Source organism: Oncorhynchus masou, chromosome 16 (assembly GCF_036934945.1).
Source record: "Oncorhynchus masou masou isolate Uvic2021 chromosome 16, UVic_Omas_1.1, whole genome shotgun sequence".
NCBI classification, from domain to species: domain Eukaryota; kingdom Metazoa; phylum Chordata; class Actinopteri; order Salmoniformes; family Salmonidae; genus Oncorhynchus; species Oncorhynchus masou.
In genome coordinates this window covers 26,506,377-26,527,993 of record NC_088227.1, presented here as the reverse complement: position 1 = coordinate 26,527,993, position 21,617 = coordinate 26,506,377, and the positions used below count along the sequence as shown (strand labels likewise).

Sequence of the window (21,617 nt, the reverse complement as noted above, 5' to 3'; positions counted from 1 at the left end):
GTAAAGGGTTTCATTCCTTTGATGCAACTTCCTCATGTTGTCCTTTTATTGAACCCCTCGATTCCAGAACAGAACTCTCCCCTCATCTCCCCTCCCCTCATCTCATCTCCCCTCATCCCCCCTCCCCTCATCTCATCTCCCCTCATCCCCCCTCCCCTCATCTCATCTCCCCTAATCTCCCCTCCCCTCATCTCATCTCCCCTCATCTCCCCTCCCCTCATCTCATCTCCCCTCATCCCCCCTCCCCTCATCTCATCTCCCCTCATCCCCCCTCCCCTCATCTCATCTCCCCTAATCTCCCTCCCTCATCTCATCTCCCCTCATCTCCCCTCATCTCATCTCCCCTCATCCCCCCTCCCCTCATCTCATCTCCCCTCATCCCCCTCCCCCATCTCATCTCCCCTCATCTCATCTCCCCTAATCTCCCTCCCCTCATCTCATCTCCCCTCATCTCCCCCCCTCATCTCATCTCCCCTCCCCTCCCCTCATCTCATCTCCCCTCATCTCCCCTCCCCTCATCTCCCCTCCCCTCATCTCATCTCCCCTCATCTCATCTCCCTTCATCTCATCTCCCCTCATCTCCCCTCATCTCCCCTCCCCTCATCTCCCTCCCCTCATCTCATCTCCCCTAATCTCATCTCCCTTCATCTCATCTCCCCTCCCCTCCCCTCATCTCCCTCCCCTCATCTCATCTCCCCTCATCTCCCCTCCCCTCATCTCATCTCCCCTCATCTCATCTCCCCTCATCTCTCCTCCCCTCATCTCATCTCCCCTCATCTCCCCTCCCCTCATCTCTCCTCCCCTCATCTCATCTCCTCTCATCTCCCCTCCCCTCATCTCATCTCCCCTCATCTCATCTCCCCTCATCTCCCCTCCCCTCATCTCCCCTCATCTCCCCTCCCCTCATCTCATCTCCCCTCATCTCTCCTCCCCTCATCTCATCTCCCCTCATCTCTCCTCCCCTCATCTCATCTCCCCTCATCTCTCCTCCCCTCATCTCATCTCCCCTCATCTCTCCTCCCCCATCTCATCTCCCCTCATCTCATCTCCCCTCATCTCATCTCCCCTCATCTCATCTCCCCTCATCTCATCTCCCCTCATCTCATCTCCCCTCATCTCATCTCCCCTCATCTCATCTCCCCTCATCTCATCTCCCCTCATCTCATCTCCCCTCATCTCTCCTCCCCCCATCTCATCTCCCCTCATCTCATCTCCCCTCATCTCATCTCCCCTCATCTCATCTCCCCTCATCTCATCTCCCCTCATCTCATCTCCTCTCATCTCCCCTCCCCTCATCTCATCTCCCCTCATCTCATCTCCCCTCATCTCATCTCCCCTCATCTCATCTCCCCTCATCTCTCCTCCCCTCATCTCATCTCCCCTCATCTCTCCTCCCCTCATCTCATCTCCCCTCATCTCATCTCCCCTCATCTCATCTCCCCTCATCTCATCTCCCCTCATCTCGTCTCCTCCTCCTAGGTTCCAGGCATGTCTGTACTTTGCTGCTGTCTTCCAGGCCATAGCCTGTGGAATCCACTACCTGGCCTCTGTGTTCCTTGTGGAGAGGCCAAGCTTTGTCTGCGCCCCGCCCGGTAACGTAACTGACGTCCTGTATGGGAACTACACAGGTGCTTCCCTGGAGGAGGTGCTACCGTTCTTTAAACCGGCGAACGGGCCCATGGTGGTGCGGACGGTGGAGGGCAAACAGTGGGAGCTCAGCACCTGCCAGCGATCCCAGCGGATGAACCCCACAGACTTTACCTATGAGCAGCTCGTCAACAGGACGACAGAGAAGTGTGACAGCAACTACCATTACGTGTACGACCACAGCGAGGTGTATCAGAGCATCGTGACAGACTGGGACCTAGTGTGTGACAGGGAATGGCTGGCCAAGCTGTGTCAGCCCACTTTTATGATGGGTGTGCTGGTCGGAGCGCTGGTGTTCGGGGACATTGCTGATAGGTAAGAGGAGCTTTCCTCACCTACCTATTCCCAAATATGGGGAATGTGTCTGCCCCCTGCGGTGCCCCTGTGCCCCTCCCCAGCTGTGCCCCTGTACCATGTCCCTCCCTAGCTGCGCCCCTGTACTCTGTCCCTCCCTGTCTGTGCCCCTGTACCATGTCCCTCCCTGGCTGTGCCCCTGTACCCTGTCCCTCCCTGTCTGTGCCCCTGTACTCTGTCCCTCCCTGTCTGTGCCCCTGTACCCTGTGCCTCCCTGGCTGTGCCCCTGTACTCTGTGCCTCCCTGGCTGTGCCCATGTACCCTGTCCCTCCCTGTCTTTGCCCCTGTCCCTCCCCAGCTGTGCCCCTGTACCCTGTCCCTCCCGGTCTGTGCCCCTGTACCCTGTGCCTCCCTATCTGTGCCCCTGTACCCTGTGCCTCCCTATCTGTGCCCCTGTACCCTGTGCCTCCCTATCTGTGCCCCTGTACCCTGTGCCTCCCTATCTGTGCCCCTGTACCCTGTCCCTCCCTGTCTGTGCCCCTGTACCCTGTGCCTCCCTATCTGTGCCCCTGTACCCTGTCCTGTACCCGGTCCCTCCCCAGCTGTGCCCCTGTACCCTGTCCCTCCCTGTCTGTGCCCCTGTACCCTGTGCCTCCCTGGCTGTGCCCCTGTACCCTGTCCTGTACCCTGTCCCTCCCCAGCTGTGCCCCTGTACCCTGTCCCTCCCTGTCTGTGCCCCTGGCCCTCCCTGGCTGTGCCCCTGTACCCTGTCCCTCCCTGTCTGTGCCCCTGGCCCTCCCTGGCTGTGCCCCTGTACCCTGTCCCTCCCCAGGTGTGCCCCTGTACTCTGTCCCTCCCCAGCTGTGCCCCTGTACCCTGTCCCTCCCTGGCCGTGTCCCTGTCCCTCCCTGGCCGTGCCCCTGTCCCTCCCTGGCTGTGCCCCTGTCCCTCCCTGGCTGTGCCCCTGTCCCTCCCTGGCTGTGCCCCTGTACCTCCCTGGCTGTGCCCCCGTACCTCCCTGGCTGTGCCCCTGTCCCTCCCTGGCTGTGCCCCTGTACCTCCCTGGCCGTGCCCCTGTAACTCCCTGGCCGTGTCCCTGTCCCTCCCTGGCCGTGCCCCTGTCCCTCCCTGGCTGTGCCCCTGTCCCTCCCTGGCTGTGCCCCTGTCCCTCCCTGGCTGTGCCCCTGTACCTCCCTGGCTGTGCCCCTGTACCTCCCTGGCTGTGCGCCCGTACCTCCCTGGCTGTGCCCCTGTACCTCCCTGGCTGTGCCCCCGTCCCTCCCTGGCTGTGCCCCTGTCCCTCCCTGGCTGTGCCCCTGTACCTCCCTGGCTGTGCCCCTGTCCCTCCCTGGCTGTACCCCTGTACCTCCCTGGCTGTGCCCCTGTCCCTCCCTGGCTGTGCCCCTGTACCTCCCTGGCTGTGCCCCTGTACCTCCCTGGCTGTGCCCCTGTACCTCCCTGGCTGTGCCCCTGTCCCTCCCTGGCTGTACCCCTGTACCTCCCTGGCTGTGCCCCTGTCCCTCCCTGGCTGTGCCCCTGTACCTCCCTGGCTGTGCCCCTGTACCTCCTGGTGTTAGGGTTGAGGGTTTATGGGCCAGGTGTTAGGAGTGAGGGTTTATGGGCCTAGTGTTAGGGGTGAGGGTTTATGGGCCTGGTGTTAGGGGTGAGAGTTTATGGTCCTGGTGTTAGGGGTGAGGGTTTATGGGCCTGATGTGAGGGTTTATGGGCCTGGTGTTAGGGTTGAGGGTTTATGGGCCTGATGTGAGGGTTTATGGGCCTGATGTGTGGGGTGAGGGTTTATGGGCCTAATGTGAGGGTTTATGGGCCTGGTGTGAGGGTTTATGGGCCTGGTGTGAGGGGTGAGGGTTTATGGGCCTGATGTGAGGGTTTATGGGCCTGGTGTTAGGGGTGAGGGTTTAAGTGCCTGGTGTTAGGGGTGAGGGTTTATGGGCCTGGTGTGAGGGGTGAGGGTTTATGGGCCTGGTGTGAGGGTTTGTGGGCCTGGTGTTAGGGCTTAAGGGCCTGGTATGAGGGTTTATGGGCCTGATGTGAGGGTTTATGGGCCTGGTGTTAGGGTTTATGGGCCTGGTGTTAGGGTTTATGGGCCTGGTGTGAGGGTTTATGGGCCTGGTGTTAGGGGTGAGAGTTTATGGTCCTGGTGTTAGGGTTTATGGGCCTGGTGTTAGGGTTTATGGGCCTGGTGTGAGGGTTTATGGTCCTGGTGTTAGGGTTTATGGTCCTGGTGTTAACGGTGAGGGTTTATTCTCAGCGGGTCCTTAGAACCACCCTCCTCATCTCTCAAACCCATCAGTCTTCATGGCACCTCTTTCTCAGGCCAGAACAGAAAAGCAGTATGAAAGTGTGTGTTTGGGTAACAGTGTGTGTTTGGGTAACAGTGTGTGTGTGGGTAACAGTGTGTGTGTGGGTTCAGAGAGGCTTTTCCGTGAGTGAACCTGACACTACGGTGTAACTGCCAGTCGACAGCCAGAGAGACAGTTTAAGACTCTTGGTACAGTGTGAACATACAAGACCCCTGGCAGGATAACGCCCAGTTGTCCAAACAGGACAGGAGAGTACTGCCAAAGCCAGAAGAGGCACCTGGATCCAGCTACAGCTAGGTCCCTAGCCTGAGTCATGGTCTAGGTGTTCACTATTTAGAGAATGGGGCACTCAGTTGAACCCTCATGCCCACAAACCCAAGCCCTGAGATGGGACTGAGGGGTGAGGGTGTGCCTACCTGGGCAATATCGCTATGGGCTGTTGGATAGTTTTTGAGATTCTAAAAAGGCATTTTAGCCTCTTATTTGTGACTGATAGTGATGCCCCATGCAGAATAGTGGCCTGTGGTGTTGTGAAACTGTAGTGTTGTGAAACTGTGGTGTTGTGAAACTGTGGTGTTGTGGATTGGAACCTATATATTACCAGTTCAAAGTTCCATCGTGTGTTCACTACCAGTCAATATGGTGGGGTATAGGACAGCATGGCATTAAGAGATCACATCCTATTCAGTGAAGGGGAAGATGAGTTAGATTGTTTCGTAGTGAGACTACTAGACTACTTCCATGCTCATACACTGGGGCAGTATGAATGTGTCATTAGCCAACTTGTTCATTGATTTTGTTCCATCTAGTCTGGCGGCCTTGAGTCACATGCAGGCACGTACACACACAAAGAAACACACAACCTACACACACCTATGAACTCAGCCACTACTGTTGTATAGCGATGTACAATTTCAACCCAAACTGCTGCTCTGTGGCTGACCATGTGGCTGATTCTGTGGCTGACCCTGTGGCTGACCATGTGGCTGACCATGTGGCTGACCATGTGGCTGACTCTGTGGCTGACCCTGTGGCTGACCCTGTGGCTGACCCTGTGGCTGACTCTGTGGCTGACCATGTGGCTGACCATGTGGCTGACTCTGTGGCTGACCCTGTGGCTGACCCTGTGGCTGACTCTGTGGCTGACCATGTGGCTGACCATGTGGCTGACTCTGTGGCTGACCCTGTGGCTGACCCTGTGGCTGACCCTGTGGCTGACTCTGTGGCTGACCATGTGGCTGACCATGTGGCTGACTCTGTGGCTGACCCTGTGGCTGACCCTGTGGCTGACTCTGTGGCTGACCCTGTGGCTGACCCTGTGGCTGACCCTGTGGCTGACCCTGTGGCTGACCATGTGGCTGACCCTGTGGCTGACCCTGTGGCTGACCATGTGGCTGACCATGTGGCTGACCATGTGGCTGACTCTGTGGCTGACCCTGTGGCTGACCCTGTGGCTGACCCTGTGGCTGACCATGTGGCTGACCCTGTGGCTGACCCTGTGGCTGACCATGTGGCTGACCATGTGGCTGACCATGTGGCTGACCATGTGGCTGACCATGTGGCTGACCATGTGGCTGACCCTGTGGCTGACCCTGTGGCTGGCCATGTGGCTGACCATGTGGCTGACCATGTGGCTGACTCTGTGGCTGACCATGTGGCTGACCCTGTGGCTGACTCTGTGGCTGACCATGTGGCTGACCCTGTGGCTGACTCTGTGGCTGACCCTGTGGCTGACTCTGTGGCTGACCATGTGGCTGACCATGTGGCTGACTCTGTGGCTGACCCTGTGGCTGACCCTGTGGCTGACTCTGTGGCTGACCCTGTGGCTGACCATGTGGCTGACCATGTGGCTGACTCTGTGGCTGACCATGTGGCTGACCATGTGGCTGACCATGTGGCTGACCCTGTGGCTGGCCATGTGGCTGACCCTGTGGCTGACCCTGTGGCTGGCCATGTGGCTGACCCTGTGGCTGACCCTGTGGCTGACCATGTGGCTGACCATGTGGCTGACCATGTGGCTGACCCTGTGGCTGACCCTGTGGCTGACCATGTGGCTGACCCTGTGGCTGACCCTGTGGCTGACCCTGTGGCTGGCCATGTGGCTGACCCTGTGGCTGACCCTGTGGCTGACACTGTGGCTGGCCATGTGGCTGACCATGTGGCTGACCCTGTGGCTGACCCTGTGGCTGACCCTGTGGCTGACCATGTGGCTGACTCTGTGGCTGACTCTGTGGCTGACTCTGTGGCTGACTCTGTGGCTGACCCTGTGGCTGACCCTGTGGCTGGCCATGTGGCTGACCCTGTGGCTGACCCTGTGGCTGACCCTGTGGCTGACCATGTGGCTGACTCTGTGGCTGACCATGTGGCTGACTCTGTGGCTGACTCTGTGGCTGACCATGTGGCTGACCATGTGGCTGACCATGTGGCTTACCCTGTGGCTGACCATGTGGCTGACTCTGTGGCTGACCATGTGGCTGACTCTGTGGCTGACCATGTGGCTGACCATGTGGCTGACTCTGTGGCTGACCATGTGACTGACTCTGTGGCTGACCATGTGGCTGACCATGTGGCTGACCCTGTGGCTGACCATGTGGCTGACTCTGTGGCTGACCATGTGGCTGACTCTGTGGCTGACCATGTGGCTGACCATGTGGCTGACTCTGTGGCTGACCATGTGACTGACTCTGTGGCTGACCATGTGGCTGACCATGTGGCTGACTCTGTGGCTGACCATGTGGCTGACCATGTGACTGACTCTGTGGCTGACCATGTGGCTGACCATGTGGCTGACCATGTGACTGACTCTGTGGCTGACCATGTGACTGACTCTGTGGCTGACCATGTGACTGACTCTGTGGCTGACTCTGTGGCTGACCCTGTGGCTGACCATGTGGCTGACCATGTGGCTGACCCTGTGGCTGACCATGTGGCTGACTCTGTGGCTGACCATGTGGCTGACTCTGTGGCTGACCATGTGGCTGACCATGTGGCTGACTCTGTGGCTGACCATGTGGCTGACCATGTGACTGACTCTGTGGCTGACCATGTGACTGACTCTGTGGCTGACCATGTGACTGACTCTGTGGCTGACCATGTGGCTGACTCTGTGGCTGACCCTGTGGCTGACCCTGTGGCTGACTCTGTGGCTGACCATGTGGCTGACTCTGTGGCTGACCATGTGGCTGACTCTGTGGCTGACTCTGTGGCTGACTCTGTGGCTGACTCTGTGGCTGACTCTGTGGCTGACTCTGTGGCTGACCATGTGCTGCTCCCAACTTGTTGTCTGTCTAACAAAATTTTAACCAATATTTGTTCTGTTCTCGATCAATGCCTTGAGTCACATGAAGTCACGTACTATCACAACAAACAAACCGACTCAATCACAACTACTGTGTGGCGATGTGCAATTCCCAGTCAGCAATACAATACATATTATTTTGCGCTCACATCATATGAGCTTGTGTGACGTTGAATAGTTTTCTCTCAACTCTTCCCATGTCGTCAGATACAGTAGATAGCAGAGGGCCTTTGTCTCTTCCTCTACAACAGGGCCGTCAAACAGACGGCCAAGCGGGCGGGTTGAGTAAAAGTCTACTCAAAATGACCAAACTGTGTAGAAATGATAATTGACCTACATTCACACAGTGTTGAGTGTGTCCAGCTTGCTAATAATAACTGATATGGGGAGACAGGGAGCATTGAAAAGTCCTAAAACGATGGATAAAGGACTGTTGTCTGACCGAATGTGGCCCCTATGGCAACATTAGTTTGACATCCCTGCTCTAGAACTTATGGCTCAGTCAGGATGACAGTCAGCCACAACACAGGACTTGGTGCAACTATTTAACTGTACACCCTAACAAGTAATCCTAACTTTTCACATTCTCTCTCCCCTCTCTCTGTCTCTCTCTCTCTCCTCTGTCTCTCTCTCTCCTCTGTCTCTCTCTCCTCTCTCTCTCTCTCCTCTCTCTCTCTCTCTCTCTCTCTCTCTCTCTCCTCTGTCTCTCTCTCCTCTGTCTCTCTCTCTCCTTTGTCCCTCTCTCTCTCCTCCGTCTCTCTCCTCTGTCTCTCATCTGTCTCTCTCTCTCTCTCCTCTGTCTCGCTCTCTCTCCTCTGTCTCGCTCTCTCTCCTTTGTCTCTCTCTCTCTCCTCTGTCTCTCTCTCTCTCCTCTGTCTCTCTCCTCTGTCTCTCTCTCTCCTCTGTCTCTCTCCTCTCTCTCTCTCTCTCTCTCCTCTGTCTCTCTCTCTCCTCTGTCTCTCTCTCTCCTCTCTCTCTCTCCTCTGTCTCTCTCCCCCCTCTCTCCTCTCTCCTCTGTCTCTCCTCCCCTCTCTCTCTCTCTCCTCTGTCTCTCTCTCTCCTCTCTCCTCTGTCTCTCTCTCTCTCCTCTGTCTCTCTCTCTCTCCTCTGTCTCTCTCCTCTCTCTCTCTCTCTCCTCTGTCTCTCTCCTCTCTCTCTCTCTCTCCTCTGTCTCTCTCTCTCCTCTGTCTCTCTCTCTCCTCTCTCTCTCTCCTCTGTCTCTCTCCCCCTCTCTCCTCTCTCCTCTGTCTCTCTCCCCCCTCTCTCCTCTCTCCTCTGTCTCTCTCCCCCCTCTCTCCTCTCTCCTCTGTCTCTCCTCCCCTCTCTCTCTCTCTCATCTGTCTCTCTCTCTCCTCTCTCTCCTCCCCTCTCTCTCCCCCTCTCTGTCTCTCTCTCTCCTCTGTCTCTCTCTCTCCTCTGTCTCTCTCTCCTCTCTCTCTCTCTCTCTCTCTCTCTCTCTCTCTCTCTCTCTCCTCTGTCTCTCACTCTCCTCTGTCTCTCACTCTCCTCTGTCTCTCTCTCCTCTGTCTCTCTCTCTCCTTTGTCCCTCTCTCTCTCCTCCGTCTCTCTCCTCCGTCTCTCTCCTCTGTCTCTCATCTGTCTCTCTCTCTCTCTCCTCTGTCTCGCTCTCTCTCCTCTGTCTCTCTCTCTCTCCTCTGTCTCTCTCTCTCCTCTGTCTCTCTCCTCTGTCTCTCTCTCTCCCCTGTCTCTCTCCTCTCTCTCTCTCTCTCCTCTGTCTCTCTCTCTCCTCTGTCTCTCTCTCTCCTCTCTCTCTCTCTCCTCTGTCTCTCTCCCCCCTCTCTCCTCTCTCCTCTGTCTCTCCTCCCCTCTCTCTCTCTCTCCTCTGTCTCTCTCTCTCCTCTCTCCTCTGTCTCTCTCTCTCCTCTGTCTCTCTCTCTCCTCTGTCTCTCTCCTCTGTCTCTCTCTCTCCTCTGTCTCTCTCCTCTCTCTCTCTCTCTCTCTCTCCTCTGTCTCTCTCTCTCCTCTGTCTCTCTCTCTCCTCTCTCTCTCTCTCTCCTCTGTCTCTCTCCCCCCTCTCTCCTCTCTCCTCTGTCTCTCTCCCCCCTCTCTCCTCTCTCCTCTGTCTCTCTCCCCCCTCTCTCCTCTCTCCTCTGTCTCTCCTCCCCTCTCTCTCTCTCCTCTCTCTCTCTCTCCTCTGTCTCTCTCCCCCCTCTCTCCTCTCTCCTCTGTCTCTCCTCCCCTCTCTCTCTCTCTCCTCTGTCTCTCTCTCTCTCTCTCCTCTGTCTCTCTCTCTCTCCTCTGTCTCTCTCCTCTGTCTCTCTCTCTCCTCTGTCTCTCTCCTCTCTCTCTCTCTCTCCTCTGTCTCTCTCTCTCCTCTGTCTCTCTCTCTCCTCTCTCTCCTCTGTCTCTCTCCCCCCTCTCTCCTCTCTCCTCTGTCTCTCTCCCCCTCTCTCCTCTGTCTCTCTCCCCCCTCTCTCCTCTCTCCTCTGTCTCTCCTCCCCTCTCTCTCTCTCCTCTGTCTCTCACTCTCCTCTGTCTCTCCTCCCCCCCCTCTCTCTCTCCTCTGTCTCTCTCTCTCCTCTCTCCTCTGTCTCTCTTCTCTGTCTCTCAGGGTTGGCAGACGGTGGATCCTGATGACCACCAGCCTGTGCCAGTTTGTGTTTGGTGTAAGCGTGGCATTTACAGGGAACTACTACCTATTTATGTTCATACGCTTCCTGCTCGCCATGGTGAGTGTGTGTGTGGAGAGGAATGTAGTGTAAGGCATGCAGGAAGAAGACACTCAATAAAATATTCTCTTATGGAGAAACTTTACTTGACATTTCAAACTAATCTCCCATAGACATACCGTGAGTTCTTGATTTATGCAGAAGTCAAGTTCAGGAATGCAGTTCTATTCAATACATTAGTTAGTATTCATACAGTATTTGTATTTGTCAGTATTAGATTGTGTGTCTAAAAGGAATGGCAGGTTGTACTGGAGGGAAAGGGAGAGGGTCATTAATATTTGCAGGCCACAAGGCTATAAAATGTTGCTTACATAGTAGGTCCAATGTTGTGCCCAGACACAAACCCTCCCTGTGCTGCTCATAACAGAACACATATTCAGTCTTACAGCCAGGTGTCTGTTCAACCGTACATTCTCTCTGACCATTGGGCATATTCTGTTGTATGTATTGTGGTCTGTAAACCCTGTAAGAGTTACAGATTTGAAAGGCCGTTTTAGAAACCACAAGCACAACCAACAAGACTATTTCCTGTGTATATATGTTACCGCGTGTGTGCATGTTTATGCTAATGCTTGTATGTCTGTGGGCTAATATCTGGGTCATTCCCTGAGGATAAGGTCTAACCACAGTCTGCTCTCATGATCTATTTACTAAACACAGATCAGAGGATAACACACATCAGAGACCTGCGTCAGGCATTAGATTTATGCATCAAGAGTAAAGTGTGTGTGTGTCTCGCTCTGTCTCTGTGTGTGTAGCCTATATGTGATTTGAGGCTCTGGCCCTGTGTTGTGTTCTAATGTCCCCCCCCCCCCCTCCCTCTCGGCAGGTGTCTAGTGGCTACCTTGTGGTGGTGTTTGTGTACGTGACTGAGTTCACCGGCAACAAGGTGCGCACGTGGACCTCCATGCACGTGCACGCCGCCTTTGCCGTGGGCGTCATGATGGTAGCAGTCATGGGCTACCTGGTGCGGACCTGGCGGAGCTATCAGATCCTCCTCTCCACCTGCACCTCCCCCTTCCTCTTCTTCTGCTGGAAGTTCCCAGAGACGCCCTTCTACCTGATGGCTAAGGGGAGGCTCCAGGAGACCCAGGTCTTGCTAGACTCCATTGCCCGCTTCAACGGGCTGGAGCCTGGCCGACTGAAGGCCGAGGACCTCCTGGAACCCGAGGAGGCTCTGCTGGAGAAGGAGGTGGCAGCGGGGGTAGCCCAGCCGGCAGAGCCCGAGAAGAAGCTGAGCATCCTGGACCTGTTTGGGACATGGAGGATGGGGTGGAGGACAGTGACGGTGGGGGCCGTGTGGTTCATCAGCAGCCTGGGCTACTACGTCTTCTCCCTGGGCTCTGTTAACCTAGGGGGCAACCAGTACATCAACCTCTTCCTGGCTGGTGAGACTGGGATGGGGGTGTGTGTGGGTGGGGCATATGATGTGTATGTACTATGTTAGGGGTGATTATAGGAGTGACCACCAAGCTGTATATATTCACTTCCCTATCAAGCAAAACTGTATACATATAGTACATGTAGATGGTCATGGACAGATGGGCCTTCTATACACTGAACTACAGCTGCTGAACTCTACTACTGTATATGTGGCTGATGTTGATACCGAGACAGTATGGGCTGGCTGAGGTAGCTATAGACAGACAGACAGGGAGTGTTGTGTGGTGCTGCTGCTCGCTGGTGTTGCTGCTGCTCGCTGGTGTTGCTGCTGCTAGCTGGTGGTGCTGCTGGTAGCTGGTGCTGCTGCTAGTAGGTGTTGCTAATTCAGGCTCCTACAGCGACAGACAAAGGTGTGTTTATACAGACACAGCTGCTTTGGGCCTTGTAAACACGGTCTGTGCCTGGTCTGTCCCATGGCTTCGCTTGTTGACTATTCTGTGTTTACTATTACTATCCTACAGGAACTAGTTTTCTCAAATTCTGGTTTCATTAAGGGCAGATCAGGGCCATTTCCCAAAAACATCGTAAGCACTAAGATAATAACATTTATTTTGAGTGGAATTACAATAATCTTAGTGCTACAATGCTTTTGGGACCTGCCCAGCTCAGGAAGATACTATGTCTTCTTTACCATGACTCACTCTGTTAGACACAAAAATATCTCACTTCTGTAGATTTCTAGGCTAGGTACTTGTGGGATGTAATGAGGGCAATGAGAATAATGTAATAAGCCTTTATTGTGTTTGGAAGATATGTGTTTGAAGAAAGAGCCACAAACCCCACTTCCTGCTCAGAGTAAGCCTAGCTGTCTGTGGCCCTCTTTTTGGCTGCACTTTAGATCAATTGTGAAACTCAGAGGAAGTGCCATCTAGCAAGCTGTTTTCTCTATGCTCTTAAGTATCAAAGATTAAACAGTCTCGTCACCAGGACTTTTCAGTCAAATTACGGGCACTGCTGGCCCAGTTCCAGATGTCACCTCACAGAATGTCACAATGCCAGCCATGCCCGCTGCCTTGCTCTGACTTCCTTTGTGATTGGCTGTTCCCAGGTGCGGTGGAGTTACCCTCCTACCTGATTGGCTGTTATGCGATGGACCGGGTGGGCAGAAAGAGGACATGTGCTCCGGCTCTGCTGCTGGCAGGAATGGCCTGCATGCTCATCATTGTGGTGCCAAACGTATGTACACGTAATCACATGTGTGTGTGGGTGTATGGGAGGGTGTGTGAGCTGGAGAGAAATCAAAGGATAGGAGCAAGTGTGACACATCCCTTAAAGCCACTATTATTAAAACAAGGAAAGGAGACAAGATTATACCACAGGGTAGCCTACCCTGACTACCTGGTCTTATTTACCCAGAGTGCACAGTGATATGAATTGCTTCATTGAGCTAAACCAATCTGTCCCGTCCGTCTTAAGTCAGTCTTGTGGTAATGTGTGTGTTTTGACACATGCTACACATCCTCACTGCAGAACGTTTCAAACCTAATGTGACCCTGGAGAGCTGGACAGATGGATGGGGGGGGGGGTAACCATTCAGGATTCATTTTAGTAGAAATGGCCTGTGCACAGGAGTTTACATGCCCTGACCTAAACCCTTCACCTTAAACCACTCTCTAACAGTAACCTGACCAACACTGGCCAATGTGTGTGCATGTGCGCGTGCGTGTGTGTTTTTAAGTGGTGGGATTCAACAGGTTTGTTCCAGCAGCTGCCAATAGGTTTCTGCCCTCAGCAGGGAGGGATCTCCATATCTGTTACTAATGGGCCATAGCCAGGCACATACACAGATGGGCTCTATCTTTAGCCAAAGGGCCAAGAAATCAACCTGCTCCTCCAAACGCCAGTACACGGCCCTGTCCACAGCAGCCGCGGGCCACCAGAGAGAGAGAGGCATGTTATAGTATAGTCTACTGTGGATTTGCTGCGTCATGGAAACAGAGTTATAGTACTGCAGGTGCACTAGGTCAGATTGGTTGAGCTGGAGGAGAGTTATACTGCCATACTCCAGCCCAGTGTTCATTTGGTACTATTTCTTTATTTAGTCATTTTGACTATAATACCATTAAAGTCTTAGTCACATTTTTGTAATTTGAATAATGATTTAGTCTAGTTATTGTCAAAATTATTTTAGTCACCTAACATTTTAGTCACCTAACATTTTAGTCACCTAATGCCCTTTCTTTTTAGTCATAATTTCAGTCATAGTTTTAGTCATAATTTTAGTCACATCACATTTGTATTGCCTCATTAACCTACAGAACAAATGAACCACTGACTTCCATGTTCCCAAACATACATAGCCTTGTCCTACCAACATATTTTTCTGCATAAAATCCTATCGCATGATTCTCTTCCCAGAAGAACACATTAGTCTGCAGAAGATTAAAAACCACACCCCTTGACAGGGCTCTAACATTTCCCCCTGTAGCACTCTTTCAGTTGGTGGCACCAGCCCATGATATGGTCTCCCCAGTTCTCTTTAGTGGGATAATGCAACAAAAAAGTGTTATCATTCAAATCAAATCAAGAATGTATTTTTCACATGCGCCGAATACAACAGTTGTAGACCTTACTGTGAAATGCTTACTTACAAGCCCTTAACCAACAATGCAGTTCAAGAAATCGAATCAAACAGAAAGTAACACAAGAAATGTACATATTATTCTGACATTTCACATTCTTAAAATACAGTGGTGATCCTAACTGACTAAGACAGGTCATTTTTACTAGAATTAAATGTCAGGAATTGTGAAAAACTGAGTTTAAATGTATTTGGCTAGGATGTATGTAAACTTCTGATTTCAACCGTGTGTGTGTGTATACAGTGCCTTGCGAAAGTATTCGGCCCCCTTTAACTTTGCGACCTTTTGTCACATTTCAGGCTTCAAACATAAAGATATAAAACTGTATTTTTTTGTGAAGAATCAACAACAAGTGGGACACAATCATGAAGTGGAACGACATTTATTGGATATTTCAAACTTTTTTAACAAACCAAAAACTGAAAAATTGGGCGTGCAAAATTATTCAGCCCCTTTACTTTCAGTGCAGCAAACTCTCTCCAGAAGTTCAGTGAGGATCTCTGAATGATCCATAGTTGACCTAAATGACTAATGATGATAAATACAATCCACCTGTGTGTAATCAAGTCTCCGTATAAATGCACCTGCACTGTGATAGTCTCAGAGGTCCGTTAAAAGCGCAGAGAGCATCATGAAGAACAAGGAACACACCAGGCAGGTCCGAGATACTGTTGTGAAGACGTTTAAAGCCGGATTTGGATGCAAAAAGATTTCCCAAGCTTTAAACATCCCAAGGAGCACTGTGCAAGCGATAATATTGAAATGGAAGGAGTATCAGACCACTGCAAATCTACCAAGACCTCGCCGTCCCTCTAAACTTTCAGCTCATACAAGGAGAAGATTGATCAGATATGCAGCCAAGAGGCCCATGATCACTCTGGATGAACTGCATAGATCTACAGCTGAGGTGGGAGACTCTGTCAATAGGACAACAATCAGTCGTATATTGCACAAATCTGGCCTTTACGGAAGAGTGGCAAGAAGAAAGCCATTTCTTAAAGATATCCATAAAAAGTGTCGTTTAAAGTTTGCCACAAGCCACCTGGGAGACACCAAACATGTGGAAGAAGGTGCTCTGGTCAGATGAAACCAAAATTGAACTTTTTGGCAACAACGCAAAACGTTGTGTTTGGCGTAAAAGCAACACAGCTCATCACCCTGAACACACCATACCCACAGTCAAACATGGTGGTGGCAGCATCATGGTTTGGGCCTGCTTTTCTTCAGCAGGGACAGAGAAGATGGTTAAAATTGATGGGAAGATGGATGGAGTCAAATACAGGACCATTCTGGAAGAAAACCTGATGGAGTCTGCAAAAGACCTGAGACTGGGACGGAGATTTTTCTTCCAACAAGACAATGATCCAAAACATAAAGCAAAATCTACAATGGAATGGTTCAAAAATAAACATATCCAGGTGTTAGAATGGCCAAGTCAAAGTCCAGACCTGAATCCAATCGAGAATCTGTGGAAAGAACTGAAAACTGCTGTTCACAAATGCTCTCCATCCAACCTCACTGAGCTCGAGCTGTTTTGCAAGGAGGAATGGGAAAAAATTTCAGTCTCTCGATGTGCAAAACTGATACTGAGACATACCCCGAGCGACTTACAGCTGTAATCGCAGCAAAAGGTGGCGCTACAAAGTATTAACTTAAGGGGGCTGAATAATTTTGCACGCCCAATTTTTCCATTTTTGATTTGTTAAATTTTTTTGAAATATCCAATAAATGTCATTCCACTTCATGATTGTGTCCCACATGCTGTTGATTCTTCACAAAAAATACAGTTTTATATCTTTATGTTTGAAGCCTGAAATGTGGCAAAAGGTCGCAAAGTTCAAGGGGGCCGAATACTTTCGCAAGGCACTGTATATATATATATATATATATATATATATATATATATATATATATATATATATATATATATAGTGGATATATTGCGATGATACTCTTTCAGTGCATGAGCAGATAGCTCAGCCAGGGAGGGATGCCAAAGACCGAGAGCAGTGAGGAAGAGGAGGAGAGAAAGAGGGGAGGGGTGGTGAGAACAAACTGAATTTCCTCCTTCACTGGGAGAAAAGCTAACTTTTTTTTAAAGATCACACTACTATTTCTCAGTTTAAAGATCATAGCTTATTTCCTCAGGTTGAAATGATGTATTCCAGCTCTAACTAGTTGTTAACTGATTCAGGGCTAAGGTAATGTGTTAGTGTCTGGGATGTGATTGGCTGAGTAATCAGGAAACAGATGTTTGGAATTGTTTACAGTCTTATTGATTGCTCTCTTCTCACTCTCTATTGCTCACTCTCTGTCTATCTTCCTACCCTCTCTTTCTCTGGTACTTCCTGTCTCCCCTCCATCTCCTTTGTTCTCCTTCTTTTTGTTCTTCAGGACATCGAGGTGTTAGCCATCTTCCTCAGTATGACAGGGAAGTTTGCTATTGCCATCGCCTTTGGCCTCATCTACTTGTACACCTGTGAGCTCTACCCAACCATCATCAGGTACAGTAAACACTGTGAGCTCCACCCAACCATCATCAGGTACAGTAAACACTGTGAGCTCCACCCAACAATCATCAGGTACAGACAGGACACACTGTGAGTTCCACCCAACCATCATCAGGTACAGTAAACACTGTGAGCTCCACCCAACCATCATCAGGTACAGTAAACACTGTGAGCTCCACCCAACAATCATCAGGTACAGACAGGACACACTGTGAGTTCCACCCAACCATCATCAGGTACAGTAAACACTGTGAGCTCCACCCAACCATCATCAGGTACAGTAAACACTGTGAGCTCCACCCAACCATCATCAGATACAGACAGAACACACTGTGAGCTCCACCCAACCATCATCAGATACAGACAGAACACACTATGAGCTCCACCCAACCATCATCAGGTACAGACAGGACACACTGTGAGCTCTATCCAACCATCATCAGGTACAGTAAACACTGTGAGCTCCACCCAACCATCATCAGGTACAGACAGGACACACTGTGAGCTCCACCCAACCATCATCAGGTACAGACAGGACACACTGTGAGCTCTATCCAACCATCATCAGGTACAGACAGGACACACTGTGAGCTCTATCCAACCATCATCAGGTACAGACAGGACACACTGTGAGCTCTACCCAACCATCATCAGGTACAGACAGGACACACTGTGAGCTCTACCCAACCATCATCAGGTACAGACAGGACACACTGTGAGCTCTATCCAACCATCATCAGGTACAGACAGGACACTGTGAGCTCTATCCAACCATCATCAGGTACAGACAGGACACTGTGAGCTCTATCCAACCATCATCAGGTACAGACAGGACACATTGAGCTCTATCCAACTATCATCAGGTACAGACAGGACACATTGAGCTCTATCCAACCATCATCAGGTACAGACAGGACACATTGAGCTCTATCCAACCATCATCAGGTACAGACAGGACACATTGAGCTCTATCCAACCATCATCAGGTACAGACAGGACACATTGAGCTCTACCCAACCATCATCAGGTACAGACAGGACACACTGTGAGATTATTCTATCCAACATACTTAATGTATCCTGACAGATGCTATCAATTGTATTAAAGTGTGTTCTCCCCTCAGGTCCCTGGCGGTGGGCAGTGGCAGTATGATGTGTCGTGTGGGCAGTGTGGTGGCTCCTTTCTGTGTCTACCTGGCTGACATTTGGCAATTCCTACCACAGGTAAACAACAGATACAGATAGAGCATATATTATGATAACATGCCCTTACACATTTTTCTTCTTCAACTAACTCAATTTCCTTTTCTCCTGTCTTTCCTCGCCCATAGCTGATTGTGGGGATCCTGGCATTTATAATAGGTGTTCTGACCCTGTGGTTACCAGAGACCCTGGGTGAGCCCCTGACCAGCACCATGGAGGAAGCTGAGGCCCTAGGCAGGAAGAAGAACCCTGAGAAGGACAAGAAAGACCCTGAGGAAGGGATGGAGATGAACTTGAACCAGAGCAACTAGCTGGACGTCAAGACTTGAGGGACACACCTCTCCACCAACCAGAGAGAAGGAGTGGTCCACAAAAACAGAGAGAGGGAGAGGGAGAGACTCTGACTACTATAAATGGTGCCAAGAAACCAACAAACATTTACATTACATTTACATTTAAGTCATTTAGCAGACGCTCTTATCCAGAGCGACTTACAAATTGGTGAATTCACCTTCTGACATCCAGTGGAACAGCCACTTTACAATAGTGCATCTAAATCATTTAAGGGGGGGGTGAGAAGGATTACTTTATCCTATCCTAGGTATTCCTTGAAGAGGTGGGGTTTCAGGTGTCTCCGGAAGGTGGTGATTGACTCCGCTGTCCTGGTGTCGTGAGGGAGTTTGTTCCACCATTGGGGGGCCAGAGCAGCGAACAGTTTTGACTGGGCTGAGCGGGAACTGTACTTCCTCAGTGGTAGGGAGGCGAGCAGGCCAGAGGTGGATGAACGCAGTGCCCTTGTTTGGGTGTAGGGCCTGATCAGAGCCTGGAGGTACTGCGGTGCCGTTCCCCTCACAGCTCCGTAGGCAAGCACCATGGTCTTGTAGCCAACAACATCTAAATTAGAACTAGTAGGACTTTTTATAATCAAGTATTTTTGGACATTTTGTTCTGCAAAGTGACCCATTTCAGAGCTGGTATCCTCTGGTTGAGCCAGCCAACTTCCGAGTGCCTTGGCTGCAGCTGTTTACATAGAGACAGAGAGAAGTGAAGTTTATTCATCACATCTTAGTCTCCTGATGAGAGCCACATGAAAATGAGCCTCATGATCGGCATTGACGTAATGTGTGCCTTCCAATCACATCAACCAATGAACTTACACATAGCGAGACAATCTTAAGTGCTGTGTGTGCGCTGTGTGTGTGCGCTGTGTGTGTGCGCAAGAGATCAAGAGAGAGTGTGCCTGTGTGTTTGTGCATGTGAAATGTGATATTTCACTGACTGAGACTGTGCTGTAGGGCTTAATTCAATTCGATCCGCTTTAGCCAACAGCGGTATCAGAGGTGGAACTGTGTTAGTGCAAGTTGCTCCAGGCATTATCGGAGACACTTTTGAGAAGATGGGAAGCAACGAGAGCTCTCCTTCAAGGAGTGAATCGGAGTCATTTGGGCACTTGCTCAAAAACATTAGCAAGAAGTACAACACTCAAATCTTTTTTTCCGATATGTGTGATAATTAACTTCTGTAATATTGTATAGCTTTGGTATCGTGATATTACGTACCTGCGAGGAAAATAGGCACGTTTCTCGGCTCATACCCTGACTGGGAAGGAATTTTGTGACGATTAGCTTAGCAACTGCTTGAAGCAACAACAACGCGATTGGTCAACAGTATGCTGGGTAGGGCGTTATACGTTCCTCCATTCATTGACCAATGCGATTGCTTTCTCCTCCTTTCTCCAATATCTCTGGTATTATGCCTAAAGCGGATATTGCCACTGGCTGCACAGAGTCACATTAACATAAATCCCATGCATCCTTGTTTACAAGTTGGAACAGTGGAATGTGAGATGTAATCTAGCCTACACCTAGATTAGGTTGATACACATCCTCATTATTTACTTTAACGATTCTTCCATTTGAACATATATAGCCTACACTTTCTTGTTCGGAACTTATAACTTGAGTGGGGTGAGTGTGGATCTCTGACACTTCCAAAACGTCCGCAATGTGAGTGACTGCTATCGCCGGTTAAAATGCTGACCTGATTGAATCTAGGCCTTGGTTTCCTCTATTCAACCCGATAATCATGTAGTGTAGCTGTTTTTGCTTATGTGTTACAGCCGATGCTGTTGTTATGTCATTTCTATCTGAAGTCCTTACAAACAGACACACACACATTTCTTTTACTGTCCTTGTGAGGACGTCTGGTCCCCGCAAGGATAGTAAAACCAAACGCACACGGAAAAGTGCATAGTGCACGTGCTTCCTAGACGTGCTTACTTTATATTGAATCTGAGCTCATTCAGGATCTCACTGTGATACTATGCCCATGTTTTTTACTCTATAGATTTGCGTGATGTTTTCTTACATTTAAGTGTAATCATGGTCAAACCATTTAAATCATCATTATACCGGTCTCTAAAATCTTTGACTTGTGGCATCAATAATTATCTTAAAATAAACACATTCTTATTATTTTGAAAGCGTGTCAAATAATCTTGTCACATGTGGGACACAGTGGAAAGATAGGCTACACATTTTACTACCATGTGTAGATGCAATGGCTTCAATGTGGGCACAATCAGAATGTGGATAAGATCAGGACAAAGGACGCATGTTAGCACCAGGTATAAACGAGGCCCTGTGTGTGTGTGTGTGTGTGTGTGTGTGTGTGTGTGTGTGTGTGTGTGTGTGTGTGTGTGTGTGTGTGTGTGTGTGCGCACGTGTGTACTCGTGCATATGCTTCTTTGTGCGTGTTGGGATGCGATGGACTCCCTAAAAGAAGTAAGGGATTGATTCAATCCGTAGAGCTGAAGATCCGCACTACAGCGCAACAGAAATTTCAAGGCAATGTTCCAGCGTTCGCATAGACTGCATTCATAGTAACTCAATCAAAAATTACCTTTAAATTTCAGTCGCGCTACAGCTCTGATCTTCAGGCTTACGGATTGAATCGTGTGTGTGCATGTGACCGTGACTGTAAATTAAGCAAGCTACATTCTAGTCTCCCGTCCAGAAATGTATCAAATAGACTTCTCTGTGTTGGGAGTATAGGTGCTGGATGAAATGAAGAAAGACATTGCTGTAATTTATATAACAAACAATGGATTTTGTTAATGCTTTGTAAAAAACATTCTTACTCTTTGAACCTTTTACTGCAGTGGGCTAAATCAGGGTCACACAGAGTGTTTTTTGTTAGTCTTAAACAAATCTACTTTGAAACAAAAGTATCCACCTCACACACATGGTTGTGGACTTAATAAAAAGACCTGTACCATGTCAGGTACAGAGTTTAAATGTATTCAGTTTTGAGTTTTCAGCCCAATATTACACTTATATACATTGCAGAAGACTGAAGTACAACACAACTGTTTGACATAGAAACACCAGATTTTAGGTGGGTTTCTTTAGATGTTTATTAAGTAACATTCCACCCATGAGGCCACTAGGTCATTTGACTGCAGGAAAGGGGTACCATGATGTTTTTGACTAACTATGTGAGGATGAACCCTAGGATTGAAATATAGGCTACAAAATATACAAAGCACAACGTAATGAAAGCAACTAATGCAACTTCCAGGTAATGTTTTTTGAATCATTGAATTGATCGTTAATGTGTTTGTTTTTTGTA

General features: G+C 50.2%; 1 protein-coding gene across 2 annotated transcripts in view; it reads left to right on the top strand.

Annotated features, from left to right (window-relative positions):
* The window catches only part of LOC135557758 (solute carrier family 22 member 16-like), a 19,243-nt gene extending 691 nt beyond the window's left edge, over positions 1-18,552 (top strand). For both annotated transcript variants that reach the window (XM_064991339.1, XM_064991340.1), the window contains exons 2-8: positions 1,480-1,962; positions 10,133-10,250; positions 11,080-11,638; positions 12,742-12,869; positions 16,670-16,779; positions 17,909-18,008; positions 18,116-18,552. In XM_064991339.1, coding sequence (XP_064847411.1) covers positions 1,480-1,962; positions 10,133-10,250; positions 11,080-11,638; positions 12,742-12,869; positions 16,670-16,779; positions 17,909-18,008; positions 18,116-18,298 — 1,681 coding nt within the window. In that variant the 3' untranslated portion in view covers positions 18,299-18,552. The remainder of the gene's footprint in view (positions 1-1,479; positions 1,963-10,132; positions 10,251-11,079; positions 11,639-12,741; positions 12,870-16,669; positions 16,780-17,908; positions 18,009-18,115) is intronic.
* Positions 18,553-21,617: the final 3,065 nt, after the last annotated feature.